This window comes from Canis lupus, chromosome 21, assembly GCF_048164855.1.
Source record: "Canis lupus baileyi chromosome 21, mCanLup2.hap1, whole genome shotgun sequence".
NCBI lineage: Eukaryota > Metazoa > Chordata > Mammalia > Carnivora > Canidae > Canis > Canis lupus.
In genome coordinates, this window is record NC_132858.1 from 11074631 (window position 1) to 11088170 (window position 13540).

Genomic DNA, 13540 nt, shown 5'->3' on the forward strand with positions numbered 1-13540 from the left:
CTGGCAGGCCCTGAATGTCAGACTCAAGGAGAACCTGACCTGAAGTACAGACATTGGCCAGGGAGACACACACGAGTGAAGGAGGCAGGGGCTGAGCTGTGGCATTTATTACATCTGCTTTGGCAAAAATAAATAATTCTTCACATATGTTCCTCAGCAAAACATGTCAAACGAGGAGGGAGGAGCAGGTGCAAAGTTCTCAGAAGTAATACTGCTTGGACTAGGGGGCCCCAGGTGCTGGGGGCCCCGCCCTCTGCCCCAACTCTGGGGCGGGGCCTGGGGGGAGATGAAGGCACAGGTGAGGGCAGGGGTCTTGGGTACCCTCCCTACAGGGGCAGCGAGGGAGTGGTTGGTGGAAGGGTTGACCACAAGTCCCCTTCTAGCAGCCGTGAAGGGCCCCATCTTCTGACTCCTGCAGGGGTGAGAGAGAGGCCCGGGAGGGGGATCTCAGCCCATCCCAGGGCCCCACCTCACAGGGCAGGGAAGCTGGGGGGCCCAGCCCTCAGCACTGGGACCCCAGGGGGCTGGGACAGGTGGTGCAAGGGTGCTCAGCACGGGGGCGAGGAGGGTGGGAGCTGTGAGGGCCTAGGGGCAGGACCAGCGCCAGCAGGCATGCGCAGGGCGTCAGGTGGGAAGGCCACGTTGGTGCAAAAAAGGCCCAGCAGCAGCTGGCGCTGGCATTCCTCCCACTTGGCCAGCGCGTCCCCTAGCGAGAGGTTGTTGCGCATCCAGCTGGGCAGCGCCTCGCTGTAGGCAGCACAGGACAGCGGCACGGAGGGCAGGGACTGGGTGCGGCGGAGCTCCATCTGCTCAGACAGCCTGCGGTGGGGCGGGATGGAGGCGGGAGGGCTTTAGCAGAGGCCACTGAGGCTTCAGGCCCTGGGTAGACGCAACAGTGACAGGGGCTCACCTGGAGGGCAGGTGGCTTCCCAGCTTCCTCTTGGCACGCATCACCAGGTACTGGCAGATGCTACCCGTCTGCTCCTTCATCCACCGGATGTCCTCAGGGACGTCAGGCAGCCACTCCAGCAAGCTGGGCCGGGCGGGGAGGCATGGCCGAGGGTCTATGGCTCGGCCCTCATGCCATGCCCCGTCTAGCCCCGCCTGTGCCCCAGCTTCTGGAACCCCTGATGTGGCATCTCTGCAGCCCCCCCACCTGTAGCCTTTTCTCCAGGTGACTTCCACTCATGGATAACCCCAAAGTCTGGTCCCCTGCTCCCTGCCCCAACCCCCCCTAGTCCACTCACCGGATGGTAAAGGACACAGCACTCTCCAGAGGCAGAGTGTAGGGCACCATCATGGCAGTGGCCAGACGCACGGGCAACATGTTGGAGAAGGTGCTCAGCAGATCCTTGGGCTCTATGCAGGCCTCCAGCAGGGCTGGGGGAGACGCAGGAGGGAAGCTGACCGCCGCTGCGGAGGCCGGGACCTCTCTGGCCTCAGAGCCCCCCAGCAGCCGGGAGCTCCCATGCACCCCCACCCCTACGTCCACACACCTTCATTGAGCCGCGCGGGCAGATGTTCCAGGATATGATCCTCCAGGGCTGGCTGTGAGTGGCTGTTCACTAGGGCTCTCTCTGTGGCCTCCTGGTTGTCCTCCACATCCTCGTCCTTGGGGGCATGGGGGTGTGCAGGGGGCAGCGCCAGCAGGGGGTTGGGTCGGTTCAGGAGGCCTGGGTGGGGACCCCCGACAGGTGATCAGCACTGCGGCAGGGACAGCAGTACAGAGCCACGGTTCCCACCCGCCCACAGCTGCTCAGGGCAGCACCCACGCACCGTTCCGCCTCAGGAAACGCAGGCCATCCCGATAGCCCTGCTTGCACATCTCCCGCAGCACCTGAGGCAGGGACGGTAAATTAGAGCAGGGTGCCACATGTCCCCTGTTCTGCCCCCCTTGAGTCCCTGGCGTCCCCACAACCCCTCTGCTCCACTAAGTTCACGTGGACCCAGCTGGACAGGCCCGCAGGCCACAGCACTCTGTCCCAGCCCTGAGAAGGTGCTGTCCAGACCCCACCCCAGTCTGGTCCCTCCAAGAAGGCCATCTGACAGCTTACCCACCCCTCAACCCCCAGCACTCAGCGAGGAGAGGCCCTGCAGGCCGGCCCCCCAGCGCAGGGCTGGCCGGGCAGACCCACCGTGGGCTCGGGCGGGAACAGGGCCTTGGACAGGCGGTAGAGATTGCGTAGGTTGAACTGGATGCTGGTGTTGGTCACCCGGAGCTCATGGATGTTGGTGGAGCTGTCCTGCGGGCAGATGTCACTCTCTCCCGAAAAGGGGGACACAGTGATGGTGTTCTTGAGCTCGTACAGGGGCAGGTTGTCTGAGATGCCGCCGTCAACATAGCGCTGCAGCCGGGACACACAGTCACACAGGGAGATGCCTGAAGACCCACTGGACTACCTTGGGCCCTACCCAGTGGCTACTTCCCTTGGGCCTTTCACCCAGTGGGCACTGGGCACTGGCCACGGGCCTGGCTGACTATTGAGCAGATGGCTAGGCCTAGGGGGGTGGGGTAGAGACAGCCACGGGAAGTATGTGTCTCTGGGGACCTGCCGAGCTGTTGAGCAACTCGAGGGAAGTGAGGCAACAGGCAGTGGGGCAGTGAGGGGTTGGGGGGCACCGACGGCCTTCTTCCCCACTGCCCAGGAAATGTGCCAGGGGATACTTACTACGCCCTGGAGGGAGGGCGGGATGAGGCCACAGTACACGGGGATGAATGTGCTGCACACATTGGCCTGTGGGGCGGGGACACGGAAGGAGTGGTGAGCAGGAGCCCAGGGTTGGTCGTGCACCCCAGGTGCTGCCCCAGCAGGGCTCACCTGGATGAGCTCGTCCTTGGAGTGGAAATGGGATATGATGACGTTCTCGCCATCAGAAACACGGGTCAGGGAGATGCCCAGGCGCCCGCTGGCACGCTCATGGCTGTCAGCGGGAAGGGTCTTGAGAAGACAACTCCGGATGGTCTTCACCAGGTTGAAGGAGGGGTGCAGAGGACCCAGGAACCGCTTCCGCGCTTCCTTGGACACTGCGATGATGTTGGCACCTGCCTCGCCTGGGTCAGAAGGGCCAAGGGTCAAGGGCCGGCACTCCTGGCTTAGCACACGCCCCACGGCTCCACTCCCGGGGGCCCACAGCACGTGGACATGTGGCATCTCCACCCACCCTGGAGAACTCCCAGGGCGGGCCTGGAGCCTGGCCCACAACCGGGACTTTTGCTACCTGTCCCTGGAGAGACAGAGTCAGGCTACTGCCCCAGGAGAGCTGACAGCTGTAGCCAAGGCCTGCCCACTGCCCAGTATTTCCCAACTGCTTGGTCCGATCCATGAGTCATTGGGCCCGGCCTGGCGTGGCCCCTAGCCTGGGAAGGCAGAGGTTCAACCTTGACCAGCCTCAGCCTTCACCCACTTGGCCAGATCCAGATCCAGGGAGTCCAGCACAGGCCTGTGGGTATGAGGCTGGAAAGAGTAGGGTCCCACCATCCCTAAGAAACCATGACTGTGACCCACTGCAGCCAAGAACAAGCACCTGCCATGGTGCTTCTTGGGGGCCCAGGAGTGTTGGCCTCACCAAAGGCAGAGCAGGGGCCCAGGAGCGGTCACAGAGTTGGGGGGCCTTGGGGAAAGCTGCACATCACATTATCCTGCTCAGAAGTGGGGCCAGAACCTGCCATGCTGTGGGGACTGCAGCTACGCAAGCCCACTCATGAGAAAGAGGCTTCCTGGGGGTGGGAGGAGATGGTGCTCTGGGACCCATGTCCTCCACTACACACCAGGGAGCCAGGTGTGTCCTGAGACTGGCACACAAATCTGAGAGACAGTGGCCTGAAAGCTTCCAAGACAGGGAGGGCAGGGCCACAGAGGTGAACCCCTAGGTCCCCAGGATGGAGAGCTCTGCTCCTTCATACCACCCTCCTCAGGGCAAAGGTCATGGGCAGGGGGCAGCGGAGAACACTGGACAGGCTCCCACTGGGCAGGGCATTTGAGAACCTGATGACCCTTCTGTCACCCTGGCTACCCTGGTAGTTGGGGGCTGGGCACCATGCCCAGAACTCCTGAAGTACTCCGTGTGCTGTAAACAGCACTTGCAGGCGCCTGCCGGAAGTGTGTGTGAGTGGAGAAGCCCATCCCAGCACACAGACACGACAGCCCTGCTGTTGCACGACGGCCCATGGGGCTGGAAAGTCCTGAAGCACCTCCCACCCCAGGGAGTGTGGGCAGAAAACTCCGGCCAGCCCTGGGGACCCAGGCCCACAGTGGGCGGCTGCACGGAAGGAGCGGGGAGGGGAGGGCCTGCCGTGCCCGGGCCTGACCCGCAGGGCTCCCCTCCCAGATGCCCCAGGAGGCACATGCCACAGTACCCAAATCCTCTTAAGAGGCCGCCCTCGTACAGGGCCGCGGGGACAGCGCAGCCTGGGACAGCACAGCCCCAGGACGCGGTGACCGCTGGCACCCAGGCCGCCGCCGACTACGGGGGCGCTGAGGCCCCTCCCCCGGCCCGCGGTCCCGCCCACGGGTTACTTTCTCTTCCCGACGACATCTCTCGGCTGCACCTGCCAGCGCCTCCAGCCTCTGCGCTCCGAGCCGCGGCCCCAAAGGCGCGCGTGGCCGCACCCCAATCCCCGGGCGCCCCGGAGCCAAACAAACCAGGCCCCGCCCCCCGCCGGCTCCCGGCTCGGGTCTCCGTCCGGTGACCCCTCCCCTCCCCGCCGCCCCGCGGCCCGGCCCGCTGCTCACCCAGGCAGGCTCCGGTCACCAGCGCCGTGGCCGTGAGCGCCCCGGCCGAGGCCCCGTAGATGTGCGTGGCGTTGGCCACCAGGAAGGGCGCGTGCTCGCGGAGGCAGGAGGCCACGCCGATGTGGTAGACGCCGAGGAAGCCGCAGCCCGCGAACGAGATGTTCCACGTCGCCTCCCGGGGGAACATCGCCGCGGCCCCCGGCCCCGGGGCTGCCGCGCACCGCGCGCTCCGCTCGCTCCGGGGCCCGGCCCGGCCCCGCCGCCGCTCCAGCTCGGGGTCCCCGCCGGCCGAGGCGGAGACGCTGCGGGGGCCGGCGGGCGCGGCGGGGCTTTTAGCGGGGGCGGGGGCGGGGCCGGCTCGCGCCGCCCAATCGGAGCGCGTGGGGAACGGCCGCGCCCTCCGGGGGCCCCGAGCCCCGCCCCCGCCCCGACGCCGGCCCCGGGGGGAGGGGCGACCCCGGGCCCGGGGCGCGCGGAACCCGCCGGCAGGCTGGCGAGGGGAGCGCCCCGGGGTCTTCCCGCCCCCTCCTCGGGGTCCGCCTACGACACCCACTCGGGACCCTGGGGAGCTCGCCCCACGGCAGGGACCCCGCCCCTCCCCCCCCACCCCGTGACTCATCCGCAGACTGACCCATAAACGTCTGGGATGCAAATCGTACGCAGCTTCCAGAGCTGACACTAGCGCTGTAGACCCCGGGCTGACCTCAGCCCCAGCTGCCCGCGGCCTCAGCCCCCCCCCCTCCCCCCAGCTGGCGACGAACCTGGATTGTCCTAGCGTCCGACCTCGGCTCCTCAGGGTGTGGGGTCTACCGGGCTGTGACTCGGGCCCTGCCCTGCCCCCGCTAATTGCCCCAGCAGGTGGAGCATCCCAGTGATGTCACTCTCCCGCCCCTTTTCCGCATTTTTCTCCTTTCTATGTTGTTGGGCAGCATAGCCTGGTTTGCTTCCAGGAGCCAGCCCTGAGCCTCACCCCACCTCCCCAGCAAGGGGCTGGTTGTTGCTGGGGTGGTGGGATGCCTCTGTCTCCCCAGGAACACCCACTCCCTAGGCAGGAGCTTGGCTCAAGGCCCGGACGCTGCCAGGGCTGTGGACTTGGGATTGCCCCCGACGACACAGGCCCAGGCTCAGGCTGAGAAGCCAGAGTGGGGCTGCCCCCGGGCAGGCCCATCATCTATCCCACAGCTTGCTGTCAGCCACCTGTACTTGGCACTGACCTCGCGTCTGGCAGAGGGGCCAGCGCAGGATGCAGCAAGTTCAATCCAGACCAAGCCCTACTGGGGGGTGGGCGTGGGGAGACACTGTTTACAGAAGCTCAAAACGAGGACTGAGGCATCCCTGGGTGGCGCAGCGGTTTGGCGCCTGCCTTCGGCCCAGGGCACGATCCTGGAGACCTGGGATTTATGGGCTCCTGGTGCATGGAGCCTGCTTCTCCCTCTGCCTGTGTCTCTGCCTCTCTGTGACTATCATAAATAAATAAATTAATTTAAAAAAAAAAACGAGGACTGAGAGGGGACGGGGTGTGGGGGCAGTAATCCAGAACCGTCACAGGGCTGCCCAGCTGCCCAAGAGCAGGCACAGGGCCCTGGGCATGGCGAGGTAGGGAGAGGGGAGCCCAGGCCTGGGTACCAGGAAAGAGGAAAGACCTAGATGAGAGTGTTCTATATATAGTTTTGAGAGTACAGATCTGTTGCCTCTGGTTAGGTTTTCTCCTAGGTGTCTCGTGGGTTTTGTGCAATTGTAAATGGGATCCAGTCTTTAATGTCTTTCTTCTGTCTCATTGTTGGTGTACAGAAATGCAACTGATGTGAGCACCGGGGTGGCTCAGTCAGTTGAGTGTCTGCCTTCGGCTCAGGTCATGATCCCGGACACCTGGGATTGAGCCCCACATAGGGCTCCTTGCTCAGTGTGGAGTCTGCCCACAGTCTCTCTCTGTGTCTCTCTCATGAATAAATGAATAAAATCTTAAAAAAATAAAAAAACCCAGATGTGGTATATGTATATAGAATGGAATATTAGTCATCAGAAAGAATGAAATCTTGCTGTTTGCAAGGCTGTGGTTAGAACTACAGGGTATGATGCTAAGCGAAATAAGTCAGAGAAAGACAATTATCTTTAAATTTTATTTATTTTAAAGATTTTATTTATTTATTCATGAGAGACACACAGAGAGAGGAGAGAGAGAGGGAGAGAGGGAGAGGGAGAAGCAGGCTCCACGCAGGGAGCCTGACGTGGGACTGGATCCTGGGTCTCCAGGATCAGACCCTGGGCTGAAGGTGGAGCTAAACCACTGAGCCACTCGGGCTGCCCCGAGAAAGACAATTATAACATTTTACTCATATGTGGAAACCAAACAAAGGAGCAAAACAAAGAAGCAGAGGGGAATAGAGGAAGGGAGGGAAAAATAAAACAAGACGAAATCAGAAAGGGAGGCAAACCCTAAGAGACTCTTAACTCTGGAAAACAAACTGAGGGCTGCTGGAGGGGAGGAGGGTGGGGGAACGGGGTCACTGGGTGATGGGCATGAAGGAGGCAGTGGTGTGATCAGCACTGGCTGTTCTATACAACTGATGATTCACTGACGTCTACCTCTGAAACCAATAATATGCGATGTTAATTGAATTTAAAATTAAAAAACAAAATAAAGGGCAGCCCCGGTGGCTCAGCGGTTTAGTGCCTACTTTCGGCCCAGGGCATGATCCTGGAGACCCGGGATCGAGTCCCACGTTGGGTTCCCTGCATGGAGCCTGCTTCTCCCTCTGCCTGTGTCTCTGCCTCTCTGTCTCTGTGTGTCTCATGAATAAATAAATAAAATACTTAAATAAAAAAAAATGAAATCTCAAAGAAAACCCTAAAATTTCATAAATGACTAGAATTATAAATTTGGCCTAGACAAACTTGACCTTCTCTTGTACCTATGGACCCAAGTCCCCCCACCCCCAAGTGCTTTAGATGGATGTATAGTACAGGGTATGGCCCACCAGGATGATCAGGGCCCCTCCTAAATAAGCCCCTGGGGATGCAGCCGGAACCAGCAGGGGACAAGTTTGTGGTACAATGGGGATGAAGCAGACCCCCAAGGCTGGCTTGGGAAGTCCAGGGGTTCACCAGGGTGACCTAGGGGTAGCTGGGCGGTGCAGGCTGGGCCAAGGACTGAGGAAAGTCCTCGCCTGCCCTGCTCCAAAAAGCCAGGGTCCAGGCCTTCCTGCTTCTGAGGGACGGGGGCCTAGGCGGGTGTCACTGCCCCAGTGCAGGGAGACCTCTGCCCCCATTTCCACACCAGGGTTGAGCTGTTGTGCGTACATATCCCTCCCTCCAGGCCCCTGGGACTGTCTGCTCTGCAGCCAGGAACACAGCAGCACTTCCAGGAACCCTGGCCAGGGTGGGGGTTGGAACTCCCCCTCCTCCCAGCCAGGATGGATGAGAACCCCTGGTGTTTGCTGTGTCACTCCCATCGTGTCCCTCTGACCACACCTTAGTGGTGTGGTCACTTCAGGGTCCAAGGTCTGCCCATGGACTCTGGGTTTTCTCCTCTGGGGAACCCTCTAGCTCAACCTGGGGCCGTGTCCCCTCACCACCCCCTCTCCCCACCCCTGCTCTCACTTGCCCCTTGCAGCACAGGCTGCCAGTGATGCTCACGGCCCACGTTGCACCAGGGTCCCATCCCTCTGGGTAACCAAAGGGCTTACTTAGGCCTTCTTTCCCACACCCCATGCACACTCCTGCCCCGCAGGCCCCCTTCCCAGGCTTCCTTGACAGCCTCGTTCTGTGCTTTCCCTACAGAACCACAGCCCACTAGCAGCATGTCCTTCTGGGATATAGTAGGCAACACAATAGGTCCACCCAGAGCCTTCAAACAAGGAGGCAGAGCGCCTGCTGAGCCGTCTGGCATTGGCAGGCAGAGGACCCAGGGCCCAGCATGGCAGCTGGACAAGCAGTGTGGGAAACTCTGCCTTCTGCCCCTGCATTCCAGGCCAGAGCCTGGCAGGAGGCATAAGCAGGTCCCCCAAAGAACTTAGTGGGCACATGGCCCAACATCACTTCCTATGAGCCACATCCACATCTGCCCAGGCCTGCAGACAGGTGGTCACAGAGCTTGAAGGTGTTTGGGACTGTCCTAAGTTGCTCATGGACCACCCTGAGCTTGAACAAGAACCGGACTTGACTCTGCAGAGAAACTGAGGGATCCCGCATGCACCACCAGCATGCCCTCTTTGTGCAACCAAAGAATGCTACCCGCCTCAGGGCGACTGCTGGCCTCCACCAGCCAGAGCCACCCCAAAGCAGTGGAGACTACCCACTGCGGCTTTAAGTTGTCCTGTGTGTCCCCTTAAAGCTCCCTCTCTGGGAAGGCCCCCCAGCAGCCCTCAGAAACCAGGCCCATGCCCAGAAAGGCTCATGTCCCCTTCTGAGCCTCCTCAAGGCCCGGCCATACCGAAGAGCCACAGACGTCTGCCATCCCAAGTACCCATTTCCACACCAGATGCCCTGCTCCTTGCGCAGCAAGGGCTCTGCTTTCTCTTGGGCTGAAGGCCTGCCCTGCGCACCAACGCCACACTCTTACAAAACACCCACACACCACTCCACAGATACACAAAAAGGGTTTTATTTGCCAGTGGGTGGGGGTGGGCAGGACCCTAATCAAATAAGCCAAATCCCATGTCGTCGTCTGACTCCTCGGACTCCTCTTTCTTCTCATCTTTCTTTTCCTCCGCTGTGGAAAAGAAGGGGGCAGTGAGTACAACCCTCACCCCTCACAAAGCCAGATGCCCGTGGAGACCCTGCCTCAGCCTCCACTTACCTGCGGCTGGGGCAGCACCAGCAGCAGGAGCTGCAGACCCTGGGGCGGCAGACACGGCCACAGCCCCACCAGCAGGCACACTGGCCAACTTGCCAATACCTGTGGGAATCAGGAAGGTGAGACCAGGGAAGTGCTCGGCCTTAAGCCTACCTCAGGGGAGTGATGGCATGGTCTCCCCGATGTGCGGAAGCCCACCACATAGATGCCCCAGCCCTGAGATCCGTATATGGAAACCCTACCCCAAAGCTAAGTTGGACAAATATGTTCACAACCAGGCAAAGACACAATCTGGCACTTGGATCCAGATCCCCGTTTATGGGCTCCCACAGGGCTGTGGGCTAAGGCACCCACCCAGCCCCACACAGGAACAGAATAATGTCCCATCAGCTCCAGCTTTGTCACCAGGACACCATCTGCCCAGCAAGGATGGCAGGAACCTGCGGTCACCCCTGGCACCCCCAGTCTGCCCCCAACCACTTCACGCAGACTACATGACGAGACTTATTTACAAAACCCCGTTCCCAAGATCCCTAAGGTCCCCTCTGCAGGCAGGTGGCCCTGCGGGGTGAAAGCACCAGCACCCCCTGCTGCCCTACGGCCAGGACTGTCCAGAAGCATCCCTGGCACGAGCCACTGAAGCCTGCCCGCTGTCCTGGGTGAGGCTTCTGGAGTGCTCTGGTCCACAAGCGAAACCTGGCGGGCCACAGGAGGACCCGCAGGGATTAGGATGGACCCTGAGAACGCAGCCCCGGCGCACAACCTCACCCTGAGCGATCACGTCCTCGATGTTTTTCCCGTTGAGCTCGCTGATGACCTACAACGACCATAACCGGCAATTACCTGGGGCTCGGCCACCGGCCCCTGCCTCAACTCCCATGCGGCTCCTCCCCGAGAAGACCCGCTACGAGGGGCCCGGGGCGCCCTAAGCTTCCTGGGAAACCCGCCCTGAGGTCTCGGTGTACGCCCCCGCCCCCGGCGCGGCTGGACACCTGCGGGCTGGACAGAAGGACGTGCCTGAGGAAGCTGCGCCCCTCGGGACACACGACAGGGTCTCAGGGACGCCCCACCCCCCCTCCGGCCGCCCGACACGTATCCGCGGGGCCGGCTACCTTGTTGAGCCGGTCATCGTCCGCCTCGATGCCCACGCTGTCCAGGATCTTCTTGATATCCTTGGCGCTGGGGGAGGTGTTGCCCCCGAGGGCGGCCAGCAGGTAGGAGGCGACGTAGCGCATCCTGGAGCGGGAGGAGAGCACGACGGCCTTGCCCCTTGGCCCCGGCCCCCGCCCCGCGTGCTCCCGCCCGGCGCCCCACGCCAAGCCCCGGCCCGCGCCCGCCAGTCCCCGCGGCCCCCCGCCGCCCCCCACGGCCCCCCGCGACCCCGCCGCCCACTCACTCGGCGGCGGAGAAGCCTCACGCGTGCGACCTCGGCGGCGTCAGGGACGGAAAGGAAGGCGCCGGCGCGAGGGGCGGGGGTAATCCGCTACCCAGAAGCCCCCGGGACCCGCGCGCCGCGCAGTGCTGGCGCCTGCGAGTGACGTCACGCGCGCCCAGGCCGCGGAGACGAGAGCCCTCGTGTTGGGCCGTCCGGCCGCCGCCGCCGCCGGCGGACTCCAAGTCCCAGGGCGCACCGCTGCCGGAAGTGCGGGCACGCGGCCTGCGCGGGGCACGTGGCCGGCCAGGCTCGCTCGCTGCTGCGGGGGTGGGGCGTTGGGCCGCGGCCTGCGCGGGGTGGTCGTTCGCCTGTGGGGCCGCGTGGGCCCGAGCTGACCTTCGCGTCCGCGCGGATGTCCGCCCCGTCACGCGCTCACGCTCCGCGCGGGGAGCCTGCAGGTTGCGGCGCTGCGAGGGCGGGGCCCGCCCCTGCTCGTCCGAGCGAGGATGCACGAGAGTAATAACGCTGCACGCGGAAGGGAGGCGGCGGCGGCCCGAAGACCTGGGGCGAGCCGGGGTCAGGGGCCAGGGGCAGAGGCCCGCGGGGACTGGAGAGGGACCAGGAGCAGAGCCGGCCCAGTCCTGGGGGGGTGCCCTCAGGGTCATCACCCCATCGTACAGAGGTGGGGTGCAGGCAGGTCTCCCTGCTGTGGGGTGCCCTCAGGGTCATCACCCCATCCTACACAGAGGTGGGGCGCAGGCAGGTCTCCCTGCTGTGGGGTGCCCTCAGGGTCATCACCCCATCGTACACAGAGTTGGGTGCAGGCAGGTCTCCCTGCTGTGGGGTGCCCTCGGGGTCATCACCCCATCGTACACAGAGTTGGGTGCAGGCAGGTCTCCCTGCTGTGGGGTGCCCTCAGGGTCATCACCCCATCGTACAGAGGTGGGGTGCAGGCAGGTCTCCCTGCTGTGGGGTGCCCTCAGGGTCATCACCCCATCGTACAGAGGTGGGGTGCAGGCAGGTCTCCCTGCTGTGGGGTGCCCTCAGGGTCATCACCCCATCGTACACAGAGTTGGGTGCAGGCAGGTCTCCCTGCTGTGGGGTGCCCTCAGGGTCATCACCCCATCGTACAGAGGTGGGGTGCAGGCAGGTCTCCCTGCTGTGGGGTGCCCTCAGGGTCATCACCCCATCGTACAGAGGTGGGGTGCAGGCAGGTCTCCCTGCTGTGGGGTGCCCTCAGGGTCATCACCCCATCGTACAGAGGTGGGGTGCAGGCAGGTCTCCCTGCTGTGGGGTGCCCTCAGGGTCATCACCCCATCGTACAGAGGTGGGGTGCAGGCAGGTCTCCCTGCTGTGGGGTGCCCTCAGGGTCATCACCCCATCGTACAGAGGTGGGGTGCAGGCAGGTCTCCCTGCTGTGGGGTGCCCTCAGGGTCATCACCCCATCGTACAGAGGTGGGGTGCAGGCAGGTCTCCCTGCTGTGGGGTGCCCTCAGGGTCCTCACCCCATCGTACACAGAGTTGGGTGCAGGCAGGTCTCCCTGCTGTGGGGTGCCCTCAGGGTCATCACCCCATCGTACACAGAGTTGGGTGCAGGCAGGTCTCCCTGCTGTGGGGTGCCCTCAGGGTCATCACCCCATCGTACACAGAGTTGGGTGCAGGCAGGTCTCCCTGCTGTGGGGTGCCCTCAGGGTCATCACCCCATCGTACACAGAGTTGGGTGCAGGCAGGTCTCCCTGCTGTGGGGTGCCCTCAGGGTCATCACCCCATCGTACACAGAGGTGGGTGCAGGCAGGTCTCTCTGCTGTGGGGGTGCCCTTGCTGTCATCACCCCATCGTAGACACAGGTGGGTGCAGGCAGGTCTCCTTACTCTTGGGGTGCCCTCGCTGTCATCACCCCCATCATAGACAGAGGTGGGGCACAGGTCTCACTCAAGGCCCCACACAGAGTAAAATGGGGACATCAGGGGTGGGGCGTGTTGTGATGTGTGGCGTTGGAGGTGACAGGATATGTCAGGTTTGCCATTCCAGCCGCACAATTCAGTGGCCCTGGGTGTTTTCCCAGTTACACAGCTGTCACCACTTTCTACCCACAGGGGATTTCGTCCTCCCAAGTTGGGAGTCCACACCAGCTCAGCAGTAACTCCCTACTTCCCCAGCCCCTGGCACCCACCACTTTGGACTCATTTGACTGCTCTGGGGTCCCGACTGGATGCAGACGTGGAAGCAGACTCTATTTACCCTCTCGGACATTCTCTCCATATCCTGGCACATATCAGAATTTCATTCCCTTTTAAAGCTGAATAATGGGGCACCCCGGGTGGCTCAGCAGTTTAGCGCCGCCTTCAGCCCAGGGCCTGATCCCAGGGTCCTGGGATCGAGTCCCACATCAGGCTCCCTGCATGGAGCCTGCTTCTCTCTCTGCCTGTGTCTTTGCCTCTCTCTCTCTCTGAGTAAAGAAATAAAATATTTAAAAAAAATAAAATAAAGCTGAGTAACGCCCTGTGGTGGTTGTTTAAGTCTCTGGCAGCCTCGCAGAAACAACGGGGGCCAGGAGCCGGGGCAAGTGCAGGCCTGGCCCAACTGCCCATCCTGGTGGGTGGGCGGCTGGTGGCGTGGGAGCCCCTGATCTGGGGC

The 13540-nt window shown here is 62.6% G+C and overlaps 3 protein-coding genes and 1 non-coding gene across 4 annotated transcripts; 1 reads left to right on the forward strand and 3 right to left on the reverse strand.

Moving 5' to 3' along the window:
- Positions 1 to 92: 92 nt before the first annotated feature.
- PNPLA2 (patatin like domain 2, triacylglycerol lipase) lies at positions 93 to 4978 on the reverse strand. The gene is made up of 9 exons (XM_072790495.1): positions 4734 to 4978; positions 2820 to 3052; positions 2670 to 2735; positions 2136 to 2345; positions 1777 to 1837; positions 1497 to 1673; positions 1248 to 1380; positions 911 to 1033; positions 93 to 819 (listed from the first exon to the last, which is right to left on the reverse strand). Exons 1-9 carry the CDS (start codon positions 4918 to 4920, stop codon positions 549 to 551), a joined length of 1461 nt encoding a protein of 486 aa, XP_072646596.1. The 5' UTR covers positions 4921 to 4978; the 3' UTR covers positions 93 to 548.
- Positions 4979 to 9320: 4342 nt separating this feature from the next.
- On the reverse strand, positions 9321 to 11084 carry RPLP2 (ribosomal protein lateral stalk subunit P2). Its single transcript, XM_072790507.1, has 5 exons — positions 10925 to 11084; positions 10641 to 10764; positions 10297 to 10345; positions 9532 to 9630; positions 9321 to 9444 (listed from the first exon to the last, which is right to left on the reverse strand). Exons 2-5 carry the CDS (start codon positions 10761 to 10763, stop codon positions 9368 to 9370), a joined length of 348 nt encoding a protein of 115 aa, XP_072646608.1. The 5' UTR covers position 10764; positions 10925 to 11084; the 3' UTR covers positions 9321 to 9367.
- On the reverse strand, positions 10134 to 10266 carry LOC140613652 (small nucleolar RNA SNORA52). Its single transcript, XR_012014554.1, has one exon. It is a non-coding gene; the product is annotated as a small nucleolar RNA SNORA52 (small nucleolar RNA).
- Positions 11085 to 11409: 325 nt separating the features above from the next.
- Positions 11410 to 13401, forward strand: LOC140613596 (uncharacterized). Its single transcript, XM_072792032.1, has 3 exons — positions 11410 to 11479; positions 11650 to 12684; positions 13000 to 13401. Exons 1-3 carry the CDS (start codon positions 11410 to 11412, stop codon positions 13044 to 13046), a joined length of 1152 nt encoding a protein of 383 aa, XP_072648133.1. The 3' UTR covers positions 13047 to 13401.
- The last annotated feature ends 139 nt before the right edge of the window (positions 13402 to 13540 follow it).